The sequence below is a fragment of the Nerophis ophidion genome, linkage group LG19 (assembly GCF_033978795.1).
Source record: "Nerophis ophidion isolate RoL-2023_Sa linkage group LG19, RoL_Noph_v1.0, whole genome shotgun sequence".
NCBI classification, from domain to species: Eukaryota; Metazoa; Chordata; class Actinopteri; order Syngnathiformes; family Syngnathidae; genus Nerophis; species Nerophis ophidion.
Window position 1 is genome coordinate 34243007 of NC_084629.1, and position 24983 is coordinate 34267989.

At 40.5% G+C, this 24983-nt stretch overlaps 1 protein-coding gene across 2 annotated transcripts in view; it reads left to right on the forward strand.

The window, feature by feature from the left end:
* Window positions 1-24573, forward strand: part of erbb4b (erb-b2 receptor tyrosine kinase 4b) — a 975361-nt gene extending 950788 nt beyond the window's left edge. For both annotated transcript variants that reach the window (XM_061879863.1, XM_061879864.1), the window contains 5 exons: window positions 882-979; window positions 7433-7603; window positions 19278-19500; window positions 19655-19774; window positions 23439-24573. In XM_061879863.1, coding sequence (XP_061735847.1) covers window positions 882-979; window positions 7433-7603; window positions 19278-19500; window positions 19655-19774; window positions 23439-24094 — 1268 coding nt within the window. In that variant the 3' untranslated portion in view covers window positions 24095-24573. The remainder of the gene's footprint in view (window positions 1-881; window positions 980-7432; window positions 7604-19277; window positions 19501-19654; window positions 19775-23438) is intronic.
* Window positions 24574-24983: the final 410 nt, after the last annotated feature.

Consider the following 24983-nt stretch of genomic DNA (forward strand, 5'->3'; position numbering starts at 1 on the left):
GTGTACTGTCACCACTTGTCACATCACGCCATGACTTATTAGGACTTTTTTGCTGTTTTCCTAAGTGTAGTCTTTTAGTTCTTGTCTTGCGCTCCTATTTTGGTGGCTTCTTGTCTTTTTTGGGGGGGTATTTTCCCTGTAGCAGTTTTACGTCTTCCTTTGAGCGATATTTCCCGCATCAAGTTTTTTTTAGCAATCAAGAATTTTTCAGTGGTTTTCAACCCTTCTTTGTGGGGACATTGTTGATTGTCACGTCACGTTCGGTTGTACACTGTGGATACCGTCTGCAGTAAGTCTTTGCTGTCGTCCAGCATTCTGTTTTTGTTTACTGTGCAGCCAGTTCGGTTTTAGTTTCGTTCTGCATTGCCATCCCTAAGCTTCAATGGCCTTTCTTAGGGCGCATGCTCCTTTTGTTTATTTTTGGTATAAGCATTAGTTACAATTTTACCTGAACTATGCCTCCCACTGTTTCCGACATCTACAAAGCAATTAGCACTGGCTGCCACCTGCTTACTCTGCCGAGCTCTAGACAACACCGACACTCAACAACACATCATTTGCAGACTACAATTACTGGTTTGCAAAAAATATTTTTAACCCATTAAGGTGAAATTAGACTATCTCCCACGGCACACCAGACTGTATCTATCGCGATAGTGTGCTGCGGCACAGTGGTTGAAAAAAAACAGTGTTACACCACTTAAAACGTGTTTATCACTTTGACTCAGTTATGAAATGAGACGTATCCAGTCCTCACATCGATTAAATACAACCTTACCTACTGGAGATGTAGGAAATTATATTTTTTTATGGGTTTACATTTTCCTGTGATCGTTCCTGTCGAACAAAAACTGGACACATGGCGGTGTTTTTTCTTACAGGCTGGATGATTGACGCAGACAGCCGACCCAAGTTCAGAGAGCTGGCGGCAGAGTTCACCAGGATGGCCCGTGACCCGCAGAGATACCTGGTCATCCAGGTGAGACAATCAGCAACTAGCAAGGACACATTGAAAACTGCATATTGCATATTCAGATGTACATGGCTCTTAACTCAAAACACTTGTATCTCAAAATCGACGTCGCCCATTGAAATAAATGTACATCAATTTAATCGGTGCTTAGCCAAAACAACACAATTTTAACATGTAATGTGTCTTTAAAAAAACAAACTTTGAGATTAAAACATATGTATTAAAACAATACACAATAATGTACTACTAACCACTACAGTAATTTTATGAGGGAATGTATTAATACTCTAATAATTTAGCAGCTTCTCCATATTTTCATGGATAAATGTCTGCTATTCAGTGTTAAAACATTATTAAGGCATTAAGTCGTAGTTTTAATGAAGTAATGTACTGCATTTATCTTGGAGAGAGGGCTTCTACGGTGTCTTCTTCCAGCTGCTTCTACGTCAAACACACCATCAGCAGCTTCGTCTTATTTTCATGGATAAATGTCTGCTATTCAGTCTTTAAACATTCTTAAGGCATTAAGTAGTAGTTTTTATGAAGTAATGTACTGCATTTATCTTGGAGAGAGGGCTTCTACGGTGTCTTCTTCCAGCTGCTTCTATGTCAAACACACCATCAGCAGCTTCTTCTTATTTTCATGGATAAATGTCTGCAATTTAGTAATTTAACATTAATAACTAATTTAGTAGTAGTTTTTTTATGAAGTAGTGTATCTTGGAGAGGAGACATTTACGGTATTTTCTTCGAACTCCTTGTCTGTCAAAGACACCATCAGCAGCTTCGCCATATTTTCATGGATGAATGTATGCAATTCAGTCGTTAAACATTATTAACGCATTAAGTAGTAGTTTTTATGAAGTAATGTACTGCATTTATCTTGGAGAGAGGACTTCTACGGTATCTTCTCCCAGCTGCTTCTCCGTCAAACACACCATCAGTTGCTTCGCCATATTTTCATGGATAGATGTCTGCAATTTAGTCATTCAACATTCTTAACTTATTTAGTAGTAGTTTTTTTATGAAGTAGTGTATCTTGGAGAGAAGACTTCTACGGTATCTTCTTCTAACTCTTTCTCTGTCAAACACACCATCAGCAGCTTCGCCATATTTTCATGGATAAATGTCTGCTATTCAGTCTTTAAACATTCTTAAGGCATTAAGTAGTAGTTTTTATGAAGTAATGTACTGCATTTATCTTGGAGAGAGGGCTTCTACGGTGTCTTCTTCCAGCTGCTTCTATGTCAAACACACCATCAGCAGCTTCTTCTTATTTTCATGGATAAATGTCTGCAATTTAGTAATTTAACATTAATAACTAATTTAGTAGTAGTTTTTTTATGAAGTAGTGTATCTTGGAGAGGAGACATTTACGGTATTTTCTTCGAACTCCTTGTCCGTCAAACACACCATCAGAAGCTTCGCCATATTTTCATGGATGAATGTATGCAATTCAGTCGTTAAACATTATTAACGCATTAAGTAGTAGTTTTTATGAAGTAAAGTAATGCATTTATCTTGGAGAGAGGACTTCTACGGTATCTTCTTCCAGCTGCGTCTCCGTCAAACACACCATCAGTTGCTTCGCCATATTTTCATGGATAGATGTCTGCAATTTAGTCATTCAACTTTCTTAACCTATTTAGTAGTAGTTTTTTTATGATGTAATGTATCTTGGAGAGGAGACATTTACGGTATTTTCTTCGAACTCCTTGTCTGTCAAACACACCATCAGCAGCTTCGCCATATTTTCATGGATGAATGTATGCAATTCAGTCGTTAAACATTATTAACGCATTAAGTAGTAGTTTTTATGAAGTAAATTACTGCATTTATCTTGGAGAGAGGACTTCTACGGTATCTTCTCCCAGCTGCTTCTCCGTCAAACACACCATCAGTTGCTTCGCCATATTTTCATGGATAGATGTCTGCAATTTAGTCATTCAACATTCTTAACTAATTTAGTAGTAGTTTTTTTATGAAGTAATGTATCTTGGAGAGGAGACTTCTACAGTATCTTCTTCTAACTCTTTCTCTGTCAAACACACCATCAGCAGCTTCGCCATATTTTTATGGATAAATGTCTGCTATTCAGTCTTTAAACATTCTTAAGGCATTAAGTAGTAGTTTTTTATGAAGTATGTACTGCATTTATCTTGGAGAGAGGACTTCTACGGTATCTTCTTCCAGCTGCTTCTATGTGAAACACAACATCAGCAGCTTCTCCTTATTTTCATAGATAAATGTATGCAATTTAGTCATTTAACATTATTAACTCATTTAGTAGTAGGTTTTTTATGAGGTAGTGTATCTTGGAGAGGAGACTTCTACGGTATTTTCTTCCAACTCCTTCTCTGTCAACCACATCATTAGCAGCTTCCTCTTATTTTCATTGATAAATGTCTGCAATTTAGTCATTTAACATTAAAAACTCATTTAGTAGTATTTTTTTTTATGAAGTAGTGTACCTTGGAGAGGAGACTTTTACGGTATCTTCTTCGAACTCCTTCTCCGTCAAACACACCATCAGCTTCTTCGCCATATTTTCATGGATAAATGTCTGCAATTCAGTCGTTAAACATTCTTAACGCATTAAGTAGTAGTTTTTATGAAGTAATGTACTGCATTTATCTTGGAGAGAGGGCTTCTAAGGTGTCTTCTTCCAGCTGCTTCTACGTCAAACACACCATCAGCAGCTTCTTCTTATTTTCATGGATAAATGTCTGCAATTTAGTCATTTAACATTAATAACTCATTTAGTAGTAGTTTTTTTATGAGGTAGTGTATCTTGGAGAGGAGACATTTACGGTATTTTCTTCGAACTCCTTGTCCGTCAAACACACCATCAGCAGCTTCGCCATATTTTCATGGATGAATGTATGCAATTCAGTCGTTAAACATTATTAACGCATTAAGTAGTAGTTTTTATGAAGTAAAGTAATGCATATATCTTGGAGAGAGGACTTCTACGGTATCTTCTTCCTGCTGCGTCTCCGTCAAACACACCATCAGTTGCTTCGCCATATTTTCATGGATAGATGTCTGCAATTTAGTCATTCAACATTCTTAACTTATTTAGTAGTAGTTTTTTTATGAAGTAATGTATCTTGGAGAGGAGACTTCTACGGTATCTTCTTCTAACTCTGTCTCTGTCAAACACACCATCAGCAGCTTCGCCATATTTTCATGGATAAATGTCTGCTATTCAGTCTTTAAACATTCTTAAGGCATTAAGTAGTAGTTTTTTATGAAGTATGTACTGCATTTATCTTGGAGAGAGGACTTCTACGGTATCTTCTTCCAGCTGCTTCTACGTCAAACACACCATCAGCAGCTTCTCCTTATTTTCATAGATAAATGTCTGCAATTTAGTCATTTAACATTATTAACTCATTTGGTAGTAGTTTTTTTATGAAGTAGTGTATCTTGGAGAGGAGACTTCTACGGTATTTTCTTCCAACTCCTTCTCTGTTAAACACATCATTAGCAGCTTCCTCTTATTTTCATGGATAAATGTCTGCAATTTAGTCATTTAACATTACTAACTCGTTTAGTAGTATTTTTTTTATGAAGTAATGTACCTTAGAGAGGAGACTTTTACGGTATCTTCTTCGAACTCCTTCTCCGTCAAACACACCATCAGCATCTTCGCCATATTTTCATGGATAAATGTCTGCAATTCAGTCGTTAAACATTCTTAACGCATTAAGTAGTAGTTTTTATGAAGTAATGTACTGCATTTATCTTGGAGAGAGGACTTCTACGGTATCTTCTTCCAGCTGCTTCTATGTCAAACACACCATTAGCAGCTTTTTCTTATTTTCATGGATAAATGTCTGCCATTTAGTCATTTAACATTAGTAACTCATTTAGTAGTAGTTTTTTTATGAAGTAGTGTATCTTGGAGAGGGGACTTCTACGGTATCTTCTTCCAACTCCTTCTCCGTCAAACACACCATCAGCAGCTTTGCCATATTTTCATGGATAAATGTCTGCAACTCAGTCGTTAAACATTATTAATGCATTAAGTAGTACTTTTTATGAAGTAATGTACTGCATGTATCTTGGAGAGAGGACTTCTACGGTATCTTCATCCATCACCAGCTTCTCCTTATTTTCATGGATAAATGTCTGCAATTTAGTCAAGTAACGTTCTTAACTCATTTAGTAATAGTATTTTATGAAGTAGTGTATCTTGGAGAGGGGACTTCTACGGTATCTTCTTCCAACTCCTTCTCCGTCAAATACATAATAGCAGCTTCTTCTTATTTTCATGGATACATGTCTGCAATTTAGTCATTTAACATTATTAACTCATTTAGTAGTAGTTTTTTTATGAAGTAGTGTATCTTGGAGAGGAGACTTCTACGGTATCTTCTTCCAACTCCTTCTCCGTCAAACACACCATTAGCAGCTTTGCCATATTGTCATGGATAAATGTCTGCAAATCAGTCGTTAAACATTATTAATGCATTAAGTAGTAGTTTTTATGACATACTGTACTGCATTCATCTTGGAGAGAGGACTTCTACGGTATCTTCATCCATCAGCAGCTTCTCCTTATTTTCATGGATAAATGTCTGCAATTTAGTCAAATAACATTCTTAACTCATTTAGTAATAATATTTTATGAAGTAATGTATATTGGAGAGGAGATTTCTACGGTATCTTCTTCTAACTCCTTCTCCGTCAAACACACCATCAGTAGCTTCGCAATATTTTCATGGATACATGTCTGCAATTTAGTCGTTTAACAGCCTTAACTCATTTAGTAGTAGTTTTATGAAGCAATGTATGTCACACATACGGATCATGTTTTGTTTTGTCATGTTATGTTTTTGATTTTGGACATTCAGTCACGTTTTGCACTTCCTGGTTTTGTTTCCATGCCAACGTATTAGTTCACACACTCACACGCACCCTACCCATGCTGTCCAAACCTTTACGTCCTGTCCACAGTTCCATGCCAAGTAAGTTTATATATTTATGCCACAGTGCACTCTTTTGTTTCATGTCTTTAGTCTTGCCATCGTGCTGTTTAAGTTTATAGTTAAATTGTCTTTCATGCCCTTGAGCAGGTGTTTTTGTTTCACGTTTGTACTGTTTAGCCAAGTTTCTTCCTCCATTGTGAGCGCTTTTTGTTTATTTGTTTATTAAATAAACAACCATGTACTTACATTCATGCCTGACTCGTCCCACATCATCCTTGCATCGAGGGAGCACAAACATCCACAGACCCAGCCTGACAATGTAATAATAATGTACTGCAAGAGGGGACTTCTCCAGTATTTTCTTGCAGGTTCTTCTCCACATTTTTAATGGATACATGTCTGCAATTTAGTAATTTAACATTCCTAACTCATTTGGTTGTAGTTTTTTAATGAAGTAATTCATCTTGTAGAAGGGATTCTACAGTATTTCCTTCCAGCTGCTTCTACGTCAAACACACCATCAGCAGCTTCTCCTTATTTTGATGGATACATGTCTGCAGATTATTCATTCAACATTCTTAACTCATTTAGTAGTAGTTTTTAATGAAGTAATTTAATAATAATGTACTTCATTTATCTTGGAGAGGGGATTTTACAGTATTTTCTTTCAGTTACTTAACTATATTTTCGTGGATAAATGTCTGCTATTAGGTCATTTAACATCCTTACCTTATTGTGTTGTAGTTTTATGAAGTAATGCATTAATAATGTCTGCAATTTAGTCATTTAACATTGTTAACTCATTTAGTAGTAAATATTATGAAGTAATGTATCTTCTAGAGGGGCTTCTACAGTATTTTATTCCAGCTGCTTCTCTGTCAAAGCAGCTTATCCATATTTCCATGGATAAACACACTGAATTTTTATAGGCAAAATTTTAATACACCATATTTGTATGCACTCAATTTTTATAGAGTGAATATTTCTGCCTTGAATATACATTCCATTTTTTTATACATTGCATTTTAATTTGTTTTTGGGCACTGAATTTTATACACTGATTTTTTTTTTTTTATTAAACTGAAATTTTACACTTTTTTTTAATACACTAAATTTGTATTCAGTGCAATTTTTTTTTACAACCTGAATTTTAAAACACTGTATTTTCACAAACTGTTTTTTTTAAACACACACCATCTCAAAAATCTTTATTCAATGAAATCGTCAGCAAAATTATTTAAATTCTTACATTTTTACAATTCAAAGACCATAATATATAGTAATAAAGACTCAAATTAACCTCCATAATCTTGGCAAAGAAAGATGAAATGGATTAGGAAACATTTTTCAATGAAGGATGGGAAGAAGAAATATTAATATTTGCTGTATTTGTATGTCATGCATAATTCTTGCCAGATTGAACCTTTATAAAATTCATTTCCCCATCTGTGTCAATAGGAACATTTCTCTTGGGATTATAAAAGACAAATCATGCTCAGCGTTTAAATCTGTCCATCATTTCTAGGGGGATGACAGAATGAAGCTGCCCAGTCCCAACGATAGCAAGTTCTTCCAGAGTCTCCTGGATGAAGATGGGCTGGAAGACCTGATGGATGCTGAGGAGTATGTGGTGCCCCACACCCTAAATGTCCCCCCGCTGACGTACACGTCACAAACACACATGGACCCCAGCAAGGTATGATGACTTTTTTTTTTTTCTTATGACCATGTGCTAATACCAGAAAACGGCGTACAAGAGGAAGGATATGCTGAGTGAAAAGTTAGATGTATACCAGGCCTGGGCAATTATTTTGAGTCGGGGGTCAAATTTAGAGAAAAAAATGTGCCTTGGGGCCGGTATATCTATTTTTAGGAACACTACTACAGAACCTCACAATAAAGTCTGATTGAATGCTAAAAATGTTACGACAGACCACCTTAAAAACGGAATGGAATTTTATTGTTTGTCTATGAACGATAAAACCCTGCATATTGAGAACATATGAACATCACAGATTATCGATAGATTACCATAGTAACTAATAGGAATGCACAGTATACGGGTATTAGTATAGTACCGCGATACTATTGAATCATATACGGTACCATACCCCCTCTGAAAAGTATTTTTCCTAAGATTTTTGTCAAAATAAAACCAATAATGCACATTTTTCTGGTCCCCTTTATTTAGAAACGTATCAAAGTACCGAAAAGTATCAAAATAATATTGATATCAGGTAGGAGTGTAACGGTACACAACATTTTTTGTTTGGTACATACTTTGGTTTAGAGGTCACGGTTTGGTTAATTTTCGGTACAGTAAGAAAACAACAAAATATAATTTTTGGGGTTATTTATTTACCAAATGTGTAAACAATCGCCTTATCCTTTTAACATTGGGAACACTATAATAATTCTGCCCACGTTAATCCACATCAAACTGCCTCAAATTGTCGCTCAGATTAAATAAAATGACAAAACTTTTCTTCTACATATAAAAAGTGCAACATTAAACAGTTTCAAGTCAACTCATCATGCTTAGTTTATTACAGCATTTGGGAAGCCTGTAGTTAATTGTTATTATGTAAATGTTATATTTTTATCAACATGTGATAGCAGGGACCCTGCCATTCAAAACTAGGCTGCTACATTACTAATGATTAATGTAACTATAGCTGAAAAAATAGTACAATAGCAATAGGAGAGACTATTTATCCCTGAACACCATGGAGTTCATCTAGGCTTAATGATACACTTACTTTATTATATACACCATCAGAGACAGAAACTCTTCATTTAACATAATGTCCTTTTTTGCTGCTTCAACAAAGTTCAATCAACACTCTCCGTAACACACACACACATAAACATACACCGCACAATGAGCTAACACACACACCGCAAAATGAGCTAACGTTACGCTAAAAGCTAATTAACCTTCACCTCAAGCCAGGACTGCGAGTGAGCTGAGCTGCAGTTTGTTTCTAGAACGCAAATGGGCTCATAGTGATGTGTGTAGTTTATTACCATTTGGAAAGAGTACACTGCTAAAGACCTATCTGTTCGACGCTGAAGCATTTACTACATGTGCTCTGAATACGCACTGCTGATTGGCTGTTACCGCTATATATGTAACCAATCAGATGGTTGTGTGGGTGGGACAATGCTGGATGCTCTGTAAGAGACAGAGGCAGAAAGCAGAGCAGCTTGTTAAGACTTTAGCTTAGGCGGCTACTTCATATGTTCGTGTGGAAACTCGTTGGGTACACCTCCGCACCGAACCGAAACCCCCGTACCGAAACGGTTCAATACAAATACACGTACCGTTACACCCCTAATATCAGGACAGCACTAAAATCAGTCCCTAAAATATCATACAAAAGCGCAGATTCCAACCATTGAAATATGTTGTATAGTTCAAGACTCATGGTAATTTGAAAACTTCACTGCACATCATAATGGCAGCTATATTTGGGAATGTTCGGCGGGCCAGATTGAAAAGCTTAACGGGCCCCCAGGCTTTAATTTGCCCAGGTCTGATGTATACCGACAAAAACAAGGAATAAAAGAAGAACACAAAATAAAGTACTACCACTGGTTCTGTTGATGCAGCTCTTAACTCAAATCAATTAAATCTAAAATCTATGTTTCCCTTTCAAATGAATGGATTGGTGCTTGAAAAAAAAAAGATAATTTTAACACGTAACATTGCTTTTAAAAAGAAAAACAAACAAAGTAGATTATATTACCTACAACCCCAGCAGTTACTGTATGTAACAAAAATAATATTTACCCTGGAGAGTAAATATGCTTTTCTTTATTTTCATGGATAAATGTCCACCCTTTAGATATTATTTTATTCAAACGTCTGCCTTGCTCATGTTTTTGATTATTTCTTTTAGAGATGTCCAATAATGGCTTTTTTGCCGATATTCCGATATTGTCCAATTCTAAATTACCGATTTCGATATCAACCGATACCGATATATACAGTCGTGGAATTAGCACATTATTATGCCTAATTTTATTGTGAAGCGCCGCCGGAAGCATTTACCAATGTAACAAGGTTTTCCAAAATAAATCAACTGAAGTTATGGAAGGAGGTAGCGGGGGGTATATATTGCAGCATCCCAGAAGAGTTAGTGCTGCAACGGGGACAGGGGATTTGTTCCGTTGTGTTTATGTTGTGTTACGGTGCGGATGTTTTCCCGAAATGTGTTTTTGCCATTGTTGTTTGGCGTGGGTTCACAGTGCGGCACATATTGGTAACAATGTTAAACTTTTTTATACGGCCACCCTCAGGGTGAGCTGTATGGCGGTTGTGTGTGTGTGTAAAGCGATAGATATTATGTGAGTGGGCTGGCACGCGTGCCGTGTACAAGCGGCGTTTTAAAAAGTAAATTTTACTTTTTGAAACCAATACCGATAATTTCCGATATTACATTTTAAAGCGATTATCGACATCCCTAATTTCTTTCTTCAATTCAATGAATATCATCCACTTTGGGCGGACCTTACGAGGTCCACTGTGACATTTTCTGGCGGGGATGTTTGGAACTCAAATTGTTGCTCGCAACTGAAGGGAATATTAATGAGCCGAGAGACAGCTTTTATCATAAAACACTCTTAAGTGGCGAAATAAATTAGGCGTTAAAGCTGGGTTGGTAGAGTGGCCGTGCCAGCAACTTAAGGGTTGCAGGTACGATCCCCGCTTCCGCCATCCTAGTCACTGCCGTTGTGTCCTTGTGCAAGACACTTTACCCACCTGCTCCCAGTGCCACCCACACGGTTTTAAATGTAACTTAGATATTGGGTTTCACTATGTCAAAGCACTTTGAGTCACTAGAGAAAAGCGCTATATAAATATACTTCACTTCAAAAATAAATAATAATAGTCATGAGATTTATTCAGAGAGAACAAAAAAAAATAATTCACTGATGCTTTAACATACCCACATACCCATGGTATGTGGGTATGTTATTTTAATTTAATTTATATTTTTAAATGAAAAATGCATTAAGGCAGATTGTTGCAACGCATCGGACATTTTGTAGCATCCAACATCACACAACTCGTCCCTCAACCACAACCATCATCGCTCGCCTGCGATGGCAAACTAACAAGGCCAATACTGGAGTCTGTGAACATTGCTCCAAAGTACAGCTTTTGTGTTGATTTATTGTGCATACGAAAATAAACAATGTGCAAAGGCATTAATATGTGATTAAACACGGCGGCAGGATTCCCCCGTTTATCCCCTTTTAATCCTACAGAAAAACCTGCGAGGTGACGTAAGACAACCATACTGTATGTAACATCCATCTTCTTCTGCTTATCCGAGGTCGGGTTGCGGGGACAGCAGCCTAAGTTGCTGTAACATAACATATGTAACATAGGTATACTACATTACTGAGAATCTAATTAGTTTCTACAGCAGCGGTGCCCAAAAGTGCGGCACAGGGGCCGTCTGTGGCTCGTTTGTCATTGACCTGGCACATTGCAAAAAAATTACACAAACAAACAAAAAACACCAGCAAAAAATTGGGGAAAATGGCAAGAAGCACAATGACAAGATAAACATGTTGACAAAAAAATGTTAAACAAATATATGTGATAATTAAAAACGTATGTAATAAATACATACATCTATATTTTATATACGTATATGAATACATATCAGTGTTTCCCCCAGAAAATGTGTTAGTTAAGGTGGTGTCTCAATTGGCAGAGGAAAGACATTGACTAAACTGTCAGGTACAAACCTGACAGTATCCCCCCTTCCCATAACGGATACCAGATGTACTAAAAAACCACCTACCCCCCCAAAAAAACAGTCCAAAGTCAAGGGAGGGTGGAGGGAGGACAAGGCGGTGGGCCGCCAGGCCAGGTGTCCCTGCAACAAGCGGAGAAGAGTCAAGTAGCGACGGCGAGTTGAATGCCGCCGCAATTGGCGAGGCGGTTGCCCGTGAAACGACCACATCTGTGGCTGACAAAAGTATGGTGGCGACTTCTGCTGGCCCACCAGACAGGAGGGTGGTGGCGACCCCTGCTGGCCCACCGGACGGGAGGGTGGAGGGAGGACAAGGCGGTGGGCCACCAGGCCAGGTGTCCCCGCAACAAGCGGGGAAGAGTCAGGTAACGACGGCGAGTTGAACGCCGCCGCAATTGGCGAGGCGGTCGCCCGTGAAACGACCACATCTGTGGCCGACAAAAGTATGGTGGCGACCTCTGCTGGCCCACCGGACAGGATGGTGGTGACGACCCCTGCTGGCCCACCGGACAGGATGGTGGTGGCGACCCCTGCTGACCCACCGGACAGGATGGTGGTGGCGACCCCTGCTGGCCCACCGGACGGGAGGGTGGAGGGAGTACAAGGCGGTGGGCCGCCAGGCCAGGTGTCCCCGCAACAAGCGGGGAAGAGTCAGGTAGCGACGGCGAGTTGAACGCCGCCGCAATTGGCGAGGCGGTTGCCCGTGAAACGACCACATCTGTGGCTGACAAAAGTATGGTGGCGACTTCTGCTGGCCCACCGGACAGGAGGGTGGTGGCGACCCCTGCTGGCCCACCGGACGGGAGGGTGGAGGGAGGACAAGGCGGTGGGCCACCAGGCCAGGTGTGCCCGCAACAAGCGGGGAAGAGTCAGGTAACGACGGCGAGTTGAACGCCGCCGCAATTGGCGAGGCGGTCGCCCGTGAAACGACCACATCTGTGGCCGACAAAAGTATGGTGGCGACTTCTGCTGGCCCACCGGACAGGATGGTGGTGATGACCCCTGCTGGCCCACCAAACAGGATGGTGGTGGCGACCCCTGCTGACCCACCGGACAGGATCGTGGTGGCGACCCCTGCTGGCCCACCGGACGGGAGGGTTGAGGGAGTACAAGGCGGTGGGCCGCCAGGCCAGGTGTCCCCGCAACAAGCGGGGAAGAGTCAGGTAGTGACGGCGAGTTGAACGCCGCCGCAATTGGCGAGGCGGTCGCCCGTGAAACGACCACATCTCTGGCCGACAAAAGTATTTTGGCGACCTCTGCTGGCCCACCGGACAGGATGGTGGCGGTGACCCCTGCTGGCCCACTGGACAGGATGGTGGTGGTGACCCCTGCTGGCCCACAGGACAGGATGGTGGTGGCGACCCCTGCTGCTGGCCCACCGGAGAGGATGGTGGTGGCGGCGTCTGCTGGCCCACCGGACAGGATGGTAGTGGAGACCCCTGCTGGCCCACCAGACAGGATGGTGGTGGCGACCCCTGCTGACCCACCGAACAAGATGGTGGTGGCGACCTCTGCTGCTGGCCCACCGAAGTGCATGGTGGGGCCGTAGGTTGCATACCCACCAAAGATGATGTTGTTTCCGTAGTTTGCAGACCCACCAAAGGTGATGGTGGCATCTGCCCGCCCACCGGAGATGTTGGTGGCGTCTACCGGCCCACCGGAGATGATGGCGGCGTCTGTTGCAGACCCACCGGCGTGGGAAGTAGCTGTGTCTCCCCAGCTGCACAGCTCCTCATAGCCCCCCCCCCCCCTCAAGGGACGGATCCCAGACGTCACTAGATAGGCCCACAGACGAAAGGGATGGGTGGGAGAGGACTAAAATTGAGCCCAAAGTTTTCTTTAATTCAGCCATCATCGCCAGAATTATGTCAAGTCTTTCTGATCTTGAAATATCTGCGGGGTTCGAATTTGTTTGGAGTATTCTATCACAGTGTGTTGGTAAAGAACCTCAAGATGCAGATAAGGCAGGCTTTTTCCAGGAAAACATGATTTAATGTTCAAAATAAAAGGTAAAAAACACAAACCAGGAACTTGGAGACAGAAAACAGGATACCAGGAAACAGGAACTTGGACGAAATGACAGCTATAGGAAACAGGTACAAACAGTAGGAGCTACAAGTCATAATGACAATAATCCAGCACTGACTGGAGGAGAAAGCAGGTCTAAATAGTTCCGGGCTGATTGACACCAGGTGTGGCCAGGTGCCAATCAGCCACAGCTGAGGGTACACAGCACTAAGGGAGAGAAACAGGAACAGAACCAAAATAAGAGTGCTGACAGGAAGTAAAGACAGGAAACAAAGACAAAAGCAGAGGAAAAACTAAGACATAGACAAAACTGGCAGGTACAAACCTGACAGATATATGCTTAATTTACAGAACAAAAAAAAGTGTATGAAAAAAAAAAATATATATATATATATATATTTTTTTTTTAATGTATTTATTTATTTAATTTTTTTAAGACTTTAGTTTAGGCGGTGGTTCTTTGTTGTTAAGGCGGCCGCCTTAACAAAAAAAGCGCTGCGGGAAACCCTACATATGTATACATATGTGTGTATGTATACATATGTGTATATGTATATATGTATACATATACATATATGTATACATATGTACAGTTGTGGTCAAAAGTTTACATACACTTGTAAAGAACATTATGTCATGGCTGTTTTGAGTGTCCAATAATTTTGTACATTTCTTATTTTTTGATTGGAGCACATACTTGTTGGTCACAAAAACATATTCATGAAGTTTAGTTCTTTTATGAATTTATTATGGGTCTACTAAAAATGTGACCAAATCTGCTGGGTCAAAAGTAAACATACAGCAATGTTAATATTCTTTTACATGTCCCTTGGCAAGTTTCACAGCACACTAATAATTAGTGAACGCTATGGAGTGGAACATGGGTAGGATTAAATAAGATGTGTTTATTTCTACACTTTTTTTAAGTAAATTGTAAAGAGACATGAAAAATACATCAATATATAATACTTAAACTGTATATATATTTTAAACAAACTGCAACCAACTAACAAAAATAACTAATAAGTGTAAATATAGCTTAGAAAGTGTGACGCTTTACTGGCATCGTGGCGTGGTTTGCGTTCTCCCGTGGGTGCAGCGAAGATGGACACAGCGTAAAGGTAGGAATAATAATTTATTATACAATAAAACAAACTAAAAACAAAGGCACTTGCACAAAGGCACTAGTATGTAAACTAGGGACATAAACTAAACAGGAATAGCGTGGAAGCTAACAAGTAGCAAAAGTAGTCTTTACCACAATGCAGGATGAGCGACATCAACTGTTGCGTGGGAGCAAACAAGAGCCCAAGAACAAATGGAAAACAAAAGCGGTCTTAAATAGAAGACATAATCAACAAATAAGGTGCGTGAAGACAAACAAGAGACAGGTGACACAAAAATGGTAACTATGACAACGGAACAAAACCAGGAAGTGCCACCGGCAACTAAGGACGTCAAATAACACAACAGGGTGATAATAAAACAGAACAAAAACAGAACATGACATGGTCCAAGATGTGGACCATGACAGAAAATTTGCATGCTAATGTTAGCATGTTGTCGCTTATATAATATCAACATAGTTCATAGCCACATCCCATCTTCAATCAATCAATCCCTGTTTATTTTTATAGTCCTAAATCACTAGTGTCTGAAAGGGCTGCACAATCCTCGTTTCAGATCCCATATAAGGGCAAGGAAAAACTCACAACCCAGTGGGTTGTCTATGTGAATGACTATGAGAAACCTTGGAGAGGACCGCAGATGTGGGTGGACCCCCCCCCCCCCCCCCCCCAACCCCCCCCTCTAGGGGAGACAAGATGCAATGGACGTCAAGTGGGTCCAGCATAATATTGTGAGAGTCCATCCATAGTAGATCTAACATAATAGTGAGAGTCCAGTCCATAGTGGATCCAACATAATCGTGAGAGTCCATTCCATAGTGGATCTAACATAATAGTGTGAGTCTAGTCCATAGGGGATCTAACATAATCGTGTGAGTCCAGTCCATAGTGGATCTAACATAATAGTGAGAGTCTAGTCCATAGTGTATCTAACATAATAGTAAGAGTCCAGTCCATAGTGGATCTAACAAAATGGTGAGAGTCCAGTCCATAGTAAATCCAACATAATAGTGAGAGTCCAGTCCATAGTGGATCTAACATAATAGTGAGAGTCCAGTCCATAGTAAATCTAACATAATAGTAAGAGTCCAGTCCATAGTGGATCTAACATAATAGTGAGAGTCCAGTCCATACTGGATCTAACATAATAGTGAGGGTCCAGTCCATACTGGATCTAACATAATAGTGAGAGTCCAGTCCATAGTGGATCTAACATAATAGTGAGAGTCCAGTCCATAGTAAATCTAACATAATAGTGTGAGAGTCCAGTCCATAGTGGTTCTAACATAATAGTGAGAGTCCAGTCCATAGTCGATCTAACATAATCGTGTGAGTCCAGTCCATAGTAAATCTAACATAATAGTAAGAGTCCAATCCATAGTGGATCTAACATAATAGTGAGAGTCCAGTCCATACTGGATCCAACATAATTGTGAGGGTCCAGTCCATACTGGATCTAACATAATCGTGTGAGTCCAGTCCATAGTAAATCTAACATAATAGTAAGAGTCCAATCCATAGTGGATCTAACATAATAGTGAGAGTCCAGTCCATACTGGATCTAACATAATAGTGAGGGTCCAGTCCATACTGGATCTAACATAATAGTGAGAGTCCAGTCCATAGTGGATCTAACATAATAGTGAGAGAGTCCATCTTGACCAGTAGCCTCTTTGTCTGTATTTCCTGTAAACTTTAACATAGTTTACTTTCAGTCATAACACTTCTGTATAAAAGGAACATGATTTTCAATCCTTTAAAATAGGTGCTGAGAAGAGTGTTTGTTGGCGGCCAAACCACGAAATAAATGTTAGAGGTTCCTTGCTCTCATGCACGTGTGGTGCGCCTGCAGCCACTGGATGAAACAACAACGTTCATGCTGTGATCTCATTCCTCTCCGGCTTTATTGACCACATAACTCATTTACACATCCTCCTCCTTCTTTTCACCATTTGAATACAAAAAACAATAACTGGGACCAAGACAACACAACAGATGTCAAAATGATGGCTATTTTGGCTGATTGGCTATTGTTGTAATTGGAAATGTCCGATAATGGCCTTTTTACCGATATTCCGATATCGTCCAACTCTTAATTACCGATACCGATATATAAAGTCATGGAATGAACACATTATTATGCCTATTTTTGTTGTGATGCCCCGCTGGATGCATTAAACAATGTAACAAGGTTTTCCAAAATAAATTAACTCAAGTTATTGAAAACAAAATTGCCAACGTGCATTATTTTTTTTAACAAGTCTCAAAACAGCAGCTTGGAATTTGGGACATGCTCTCCCTGAGAGAACCTTGCAACATTGTTTAATGCATCCTGCGGGCCATCACAACAAAATTAGGCATAATAATGTGTTCATTCTACGAAGGTTTGTATTGGTAATGGTTGATATCGTAATCGGCAATTAATAGTTGGACAATATCGAACATCTCTAGTTTGTATACCTCAAAAGTATACAACACACATGTTAACTGTTACCATGTTAAAATTAGCGTGCTAACTTTTAAAGCTAATAACACAGATATATACTCCAGAGTTATATATTTTAGTACTTGGCACATGCTAACTTTTGGCTTGTCAACATTAGCATTTTAGTTCCACTTGTGCATATTTACGCAATTTCTCTCAAAATTGCATTTTCTCATTATTTTTATTTCCCTGCTTCATTGTTTCAGAATCAGAATAAGAAATACTTTATTAATCCCCAAAGGGAAATGACAATCTTCAGCACAATCCCATTCAAGGTCAGACAAACATTAGAGGGATACAGAACAGGATCAAAAATTACAGGGAGACAGAACAGGATCAAACGATAGAAGGGAGACAAAACAGGATCAAACATTACAGGAAGACAGAACAGGATTAAACATTACAGGGCAACATAACAGGATCACACATTACAGAGAAACAGAAAAGGACCAAACATTACAGGGGGGCGGAACAGGATCAAACATTACAGGGAGACAGAACAGGATCAAACATTACAGGGAGACAGAATAGGACCAACAATTACAGGGAGACAGAACAGGACCAAACATTAAAGGTAGACTGAACAGGGTCAAACATTACAGGTAGACTGAACAGGATCAAACATTACAGGGAGACAGAACAGGATCAAACATTACAGGGAGACAGAACAGGACCAAACTTTGCAGGGAGAGGACAAAACATTACAGAGAGACAGAACAGGACCAAACATTACAAGTAGACTGAACAGGGTCAAACATTAAAGGGAGACGGAACAGGATCAAACATTACAAGTAGACTGAACAGGGTCAAACATTAAAGGGAGACGGAACAGGATCAAACATTACAAGTAGACTGAACAGGGTCAAACATTACAGGGAGATAGAACAGGACCAAACATTACAGGGAGACAGGACAGGATCAAACATTACAGGGAGACAGAACATGATCACAAATTACAGGCAGATAGAAGATGATTAAACATTACAGGGAGACAGAACAGGATCACAAATTACAGGATTATAGAAGATGATTAAACATTACAGGGAGACAGAACAGGATCACACATTACAGGGAGACAGAACAGGATCACACATTACAAGGAGACAGAACAGGATCACAAATTACAGGCAGATAGAAGATGATTAAACATTACGGGGAGACAGAACAGGACCAAACATTACAGGGAGACAGGACAGGATCAAACATTACAGGGAGACAGAACAGGATCACACATTACAGGGAGACAGAACAGGATCACACATTACAGGGAGACAGAACAGGATCACAAATTACAGGCAGATAGAAGATGATTAAACATTACAGGGAGACAGAACAGGATCACACATTACAGGGAGACAGAACAGGATCACACATTACAGGGAAACAGAACAGGATCACACATTACAGGGAGACAGAACAGGATCAAACATTACAGGGAGACAGAACAGGACCAATCATTACAGGGAGACAGAACAGGACCAAACATTACAGAGAGACAGAACAGGACCAAACATTACAGGGAGACAGGACAGGATCAAACATTACAGGGAGACAGGACAGGATCACACATTACAGGGAGACAGAACAGGATCACACATTACAGGCAGATAGAAGATGATTAAACATTACAGGGAGACAGAACAGGACCAAACATTACAGGGAGACAGAACAGGATCAAACATTACAGGGAGACAGAACAGGATCACAAATTACAGACAGATGGAACATGATTAAACATTACACGGAGACAGAAAAGGACCAAACAATACAGGGAGACAGAACAGGACCAAACATTACAGGGACACAGAACAGGACCAAACATTACAGGGAGACAGAACAGGACCAAACAATACAGGGAGACAGAACAGGATCACCGACAGGTCTGCCAACTTCCAGCGCCCCTTCCAAAAAAGATACAGATAAACAATACCGTTGTTCTTTTACCTGAATTTCTTCCAGATTGGCAATCAGGATCCAAATTTTATCCTGCATGACCCCCGAGCCGCCATCCCCAGGGTTCTCCCTGAGACCAGAGCCTGCATCGTGTCCCAAGATGTGGCCTCGGGAGGACAGAGCGCTGGTGGTGGATTTGCCCGTGCCAAGGCGGAGGACCCACGATGTAACGGCACCCTGAGGAAGCAGACCTCCCCCAGGTCGAGTGTGCTTGTGGCGGCGGGACAAGGTAGAGCATGAAGGTTCAAAACCTGAATCTGATACGAGATCAACTGATCAAAACCTTGGTAGCAGTTATGCCATAAGGATCGATTCTTGTAATCATTTCTGTCAAATATGCACAGGATTAATCTGATTAAATCATTATCTGGTCATTCCAACAGGTGGTCGAGAGGACTGTAGTGGGCAGCGTTACAGCGCCGACCCGACCGCTTTCCTGGCGGACCGAGGAAGCAAAGGCGAGAAGGAGGCGGACATGTACACGACTGCCAAGAAGAGTTCAGGTTACTTAAATACAATCAGTTACACTCATTGTGATAGATATTACAAATCCCTATAATAACAATATGTATTATTTGCTATGTACAAAACCAGGGAAGTCGGCGTGTTGTGTAAATCCTAAATAAAAACAGAATACAATTATTTGCAGAAGCTGGCACAAGTGGCAAAAAAGACTGAGAAAGTTGAGGAATGCTCATCAAACCCTTATTTGGAACATCCCACAGGTGGACAGGCTCATTGGGAACAGGCGGGTGCCATGATTGGGTATAAAAGCAGCTTCAATGAAATGCTCAGTCATTCACAAATAAGGACGGGGCGAGGGTCACCGCTTTGTGAGCAAATGTGTGAGCAAATTATCGAGCAATTTAAGAACAACATTTCGAAACAAGCTATTGCGAGTCATTTAGGGATTTCACCACATAAGGTTCGTAATGTCATCAAAAGGTTCGGAGAATCTGGAGAAATCACTGCACGTAAGTGATGATATTACAGACCTTTGATCCCTCAGGTGGTACTGCATAAAAAGCGACATCGGGGTGTTTTTTCCCCTTGGCCTCAGTCTGCACCCCCTCTCCAGGGCCCAGGCTAAAACTGATTTTTTTTTAAATTTTATTTTATTTTAATCTTCTATTTTTTTCTCCCCCCCTTGTTTACCTGTATCTCTGTATCTCATCTTTTTTTGTAAGGGGCGCTGGAAGCCGGCAGACCCGTCAGCGATCCTGTTCTGTCTCCCTTTAATGTTTGTCTGATCTTGAATGGGATTGTGCTGAAAATTATAATTTTCCTGAAGGAACTCTCCTGGCGGAATAAATAAAGTACTATCTAATCTATCTAATCTAATCTAATCTAAAGGATATCACCACGTGGGCTCAGGAACACTTCAGAAAACCACTGTCAGTAACTACAGTTGGTTGCTACATCCAAAACTGCAAGTTAAAATTTTACTGCGCAACGCCAAAGCCATTTATCAACAACACCCAGAAATGCCGCCGGTTTGGCTGGGCCCGCGCTCATATAAAATGGATTGATGCAATGTGGAAAAGTGTTCTGTGGTCTGACGACTCCACATTTCAAATTGTTTTAGGAAACTGTGGACGACCAAAGAGGAAAATAACCATCCGGACTGTTATAGGCGCAAAGTGGAAAAGCCAGCATCTGTGATGGTATGGGGGTGTTTTAGTGCCCAAGGCATGTGTAACTTTCACATCTGTGAAGGCACCATTAATGCTGAAAAGTACATGCAGGTTTTGGGGCAACATATGTTGCCATTTAAGCAACGTTATCATGGACGCCCCTGCTTATTTCAGCAATACAATGCCAAGCCACTTGTTGAAACAGCATGGATTCGTTGTAAAATAGTGCAGGTACTAGACTGGCCTGCCTGTAGTCCAGACCTGTCTCCCGTTGAAAATGTGTGGCCCATTATGAAGCGTCAAATACCACAACGGAGACCCCGGACTGTTGAACAACTTAAGCTGTACATAAAACAAGAATGTGTCTCCTCAGTTCCCAAACGTTTACTGAGTGTTTTTAAAAGGAAAGGCCATGTAACAGTTGTAAAAATGCAACTTTTTTGCAATGTCCTGCTGCCATTAAATTCTAAGTTAATGATTATTTACAAAATATAATGAAGTTTCTCAGTTTGAACGTGAGATATCTTGTCTTTCGAGTCTATTCAATTGAATATAAGTTAAAAAAGGTTTTCAAATCATTGCATTTGGTTTTTATTTACGAATTACACAATGTGCCAATTTCACTGGTTTGGGGATTTGTAGATTGGCTCTGATTTAAATACAAAACTCGTTTCCATATGAGTTGGGAAATTGTGTCAGATGTAAATAAAAATGGAATACAATGATTTGCGAATCCTTTTCAACCCATATTCAATTGAATGCATTACAAAGACAAGATATTTGATGTTCAAACTCATTAACTTCATTTTTTTTTTTGCTAATAATAATTACCTAAGTAGTTGGGAAAGGGCATGTTCGCCACTGTGTTACATCACCTTTTCTTTTACCAACACTCAATAAACGTTTGGAAATTAGGAAAATAATTGTTGAAGCTTTGAAAGTGGAATTCTTTCTCATTCTTGTTTTATATAGAGCTTTAGTCGTCCAACAGTCGTATTTTACGTTTCATAATGCGTCACACATTTTTGATGGGAGACAGGTCTGGACTGCAGGCGGGCCGGGAAAGTACCCGCACTCTTTTTTTACGAAGCCACGCTGTTGTAACACTTGCTGAAATAAGCAGGGGCGTCCATTAAAAAGACGGTGCTTAGTTCGTATGTACCTTTCAACATTAATGGTGCCTTCACAGATGTGTAAGTTACCCATGCCTTGGGCACTAATCCACCCCCATACCATCACAGATGCTGGCTTTTGAACTTTGCGTCGATAACAGACTGGATGGTTCGTTTCCCCATTGGTCCGGATGACAGGATGTCGAATATTTCCAAAAACAATTTGAAATGTGGACTCGTCAGACCACAGAACACTTTTCCACTTTGCATCAGTCCATTTTAGATGATCTCGGCGTCTAGAGAAGCCGGCGGAGTTTCTGGATGTTGTTGATAAATGGCTTTTGCTTTGCATAGTAGAGCTCTAACTTGCACTTACAGATGTAGCGACAAATTGTATTTAGTGTAATTTTTTTTTTTTTAGTTTTCTGAAGTGTTCCTGAGCCCTCTAGAGATTGATGTCGGTTTTTGATACAGTGCCGTCTGAGGGCTCGAAGGCCACCGTCATTCAATGTTGGTTTCCGGCCTTGCCGCTTATGTAGAGTGATTTCTCCAGATTCTCTGAACCTTTTGATGATATTATGGACCGTAGATGTTGAAATCCCTAAATTTCTTGCAATTGCACTTTGAGAAACGTTGTTCTTGAACTGTTTGACTATTTTCTCACTGGACAAAAGGGGTGTACCTCGCCCAGTCCTTTCTTGTGAAAGACTGAGAATTTTTTGGGAAGCTGTTTTTATACCCAATCATGGCACCCACCTGTTCCCAATTAGCCTGCACACCTGTGGGATGTTCCTAATAAGTGTTTGATGAGCATTCCTCAACTTTATCAGTATTTATATCTTATATATATCAGTAAGGGATGGCGTGGCGCAGTGGGAGAGTGGCCGTGTGCAACCCGAGGGTAACTGGTTCAAATCCCACCTAGAACCAACCTCGTCACGTCCGTTGTGTCCTGAGCAAGACACTTCACCCTTGCTCCTGATGGGTGCTGGTTGGCGCCTTGCATGGCAGCTCCCTCCATCAGTGTGCGAATGTGTGTGTGAATGGGTAAATGTGGAAGTAGTGTCAAAGCGCTTTGAGTACCTTGAAGGTAGAAAAGCGCTATACAAGTACAACCCATTTATCATTTATTTATTTATTGCCACTTTTCCCAACTTCTTTATCGCGTGTTGCTGGCATCAAGTTCTAAAGTTAATGATTATTTGCACCAAAAAAAGGGTTTTTCAGTTTGAACATCAAATATGTAATCTTTTTAACATATTCAACTGAATATGGGTTGAAAATGATTTGCAATTTTATTCTTTTTATATTTACATCTAACACAATTTCCCAACTCATATTGAAACGGGGTTTGTAGTTTGAAGACGCGAATGAGCTTTGCAGAGCAAAGATTTAGAAGTGTATCCTCTTCCCGTTTGCAGACTACATCAACCCGGTGGAGGAGAACCCCTTCACGAGCCGTCGCAGGAACGGCGACGCCCACCCGGCGCTAGATGGAGCAGGCTGCCACGCTCTGCACATGGCTGCCGCCGCCGCCTCCAACAGCCACCCGGCCCACATGAACGATGAGTATATCAACGAGCCGCTTTACCTGAATACCTTTCTTAACCCCGGAGACAAGAACGGATTAGCTTCCGGGACCTCCTTCGCTCTCCCGGGATCCTCAGCCGCCCAAACCGTATCGCAGACGGTGAACAAATCGACGTCGGGCCAAGCGGCCGCCGCCACCTACTCGCACGCCCCCGGTCACCTCCCGCACCCGGCCTATCCGTCACACACCCTGCACCCGGGGCACGCCGTGCACTCGGGCATCAGCGGCGGCACCATCATGTTGGATAAGAAAAGGAAAAAGTCCACTTTTGACAATCCTGAATACTGGCAGCACAGTCTCCCGCCGAAAAGCTCCCTGCACAACCCCGAGTACCTGCAGGACTGCAGCACCCGCTTCTTTTACCGTCAGAACGGACGCATCCGCCCTGCTGTCGCCCAAAACCAGGAATACTTGTCCGAGGCAGCGATGAAAGCCGGTAACGTGCTTCCGCCCCCGCCCTACAGACAGAGGAACACTGTGGTGTAGTCACCCACCTGGAGCGCACGCTAACGTTCTTCAAATTGGGCTCTCGCACGGTGACTCTTCTTTGTGGCTCAAAGACTCAGCGTGTGCGCCGCTACCGGCCTCGCACAACTCCTCCTCCCGCTCTGCGCTCCAAAAAGGTCCTTGGTTTTTCTCGCTCTTCAAAATGACATGACTGTAGAAACACGCAATATGAAAGTGAAATATTGGGTGCAAAAAAAAAAAAAAAGAATTTTAGGGTACCCCAAGGAGAGGGTAATCGCCATGCCTTTTACATTTGTTATACCAGGGGTGTCCAAACTACGGCCCGGAGAGCCAAATGCAGCCCGCCCACGTCTTCAATTTGGTCGAGAAGTGACTTGACTTAGAAATCTTGCTTTTATTGTGATTGTGATATTTTGACATTGTCATCATGTCACCGTCTAGTGAACAAAGTATGTAATACAGATGAATGTCCTTCAATTATATTTTGAATGGAAACAGTAACAGCATTATACTTATATGACCCAATGCAAACAACTTTCCCTAGTAATGGTGCAATGCAATATATATATATATATATATATATATATATATATATATATATATATATATATATACACATATATACATACATATATATATGTGTGTGTGTGTGTATTTATATATATATACACATACATACATACATGCAGACATACATATATATATATATATATTTATAAATATATATATATATATATATATATATATATATACATACATGCACGCATACATACATAAATACATACATATATATATATATATATATATATATATATATATATATATATATATATACATACATGCATGCACGCATACACACATACATACATACATATATATATATATATATATATATATATATATTTAT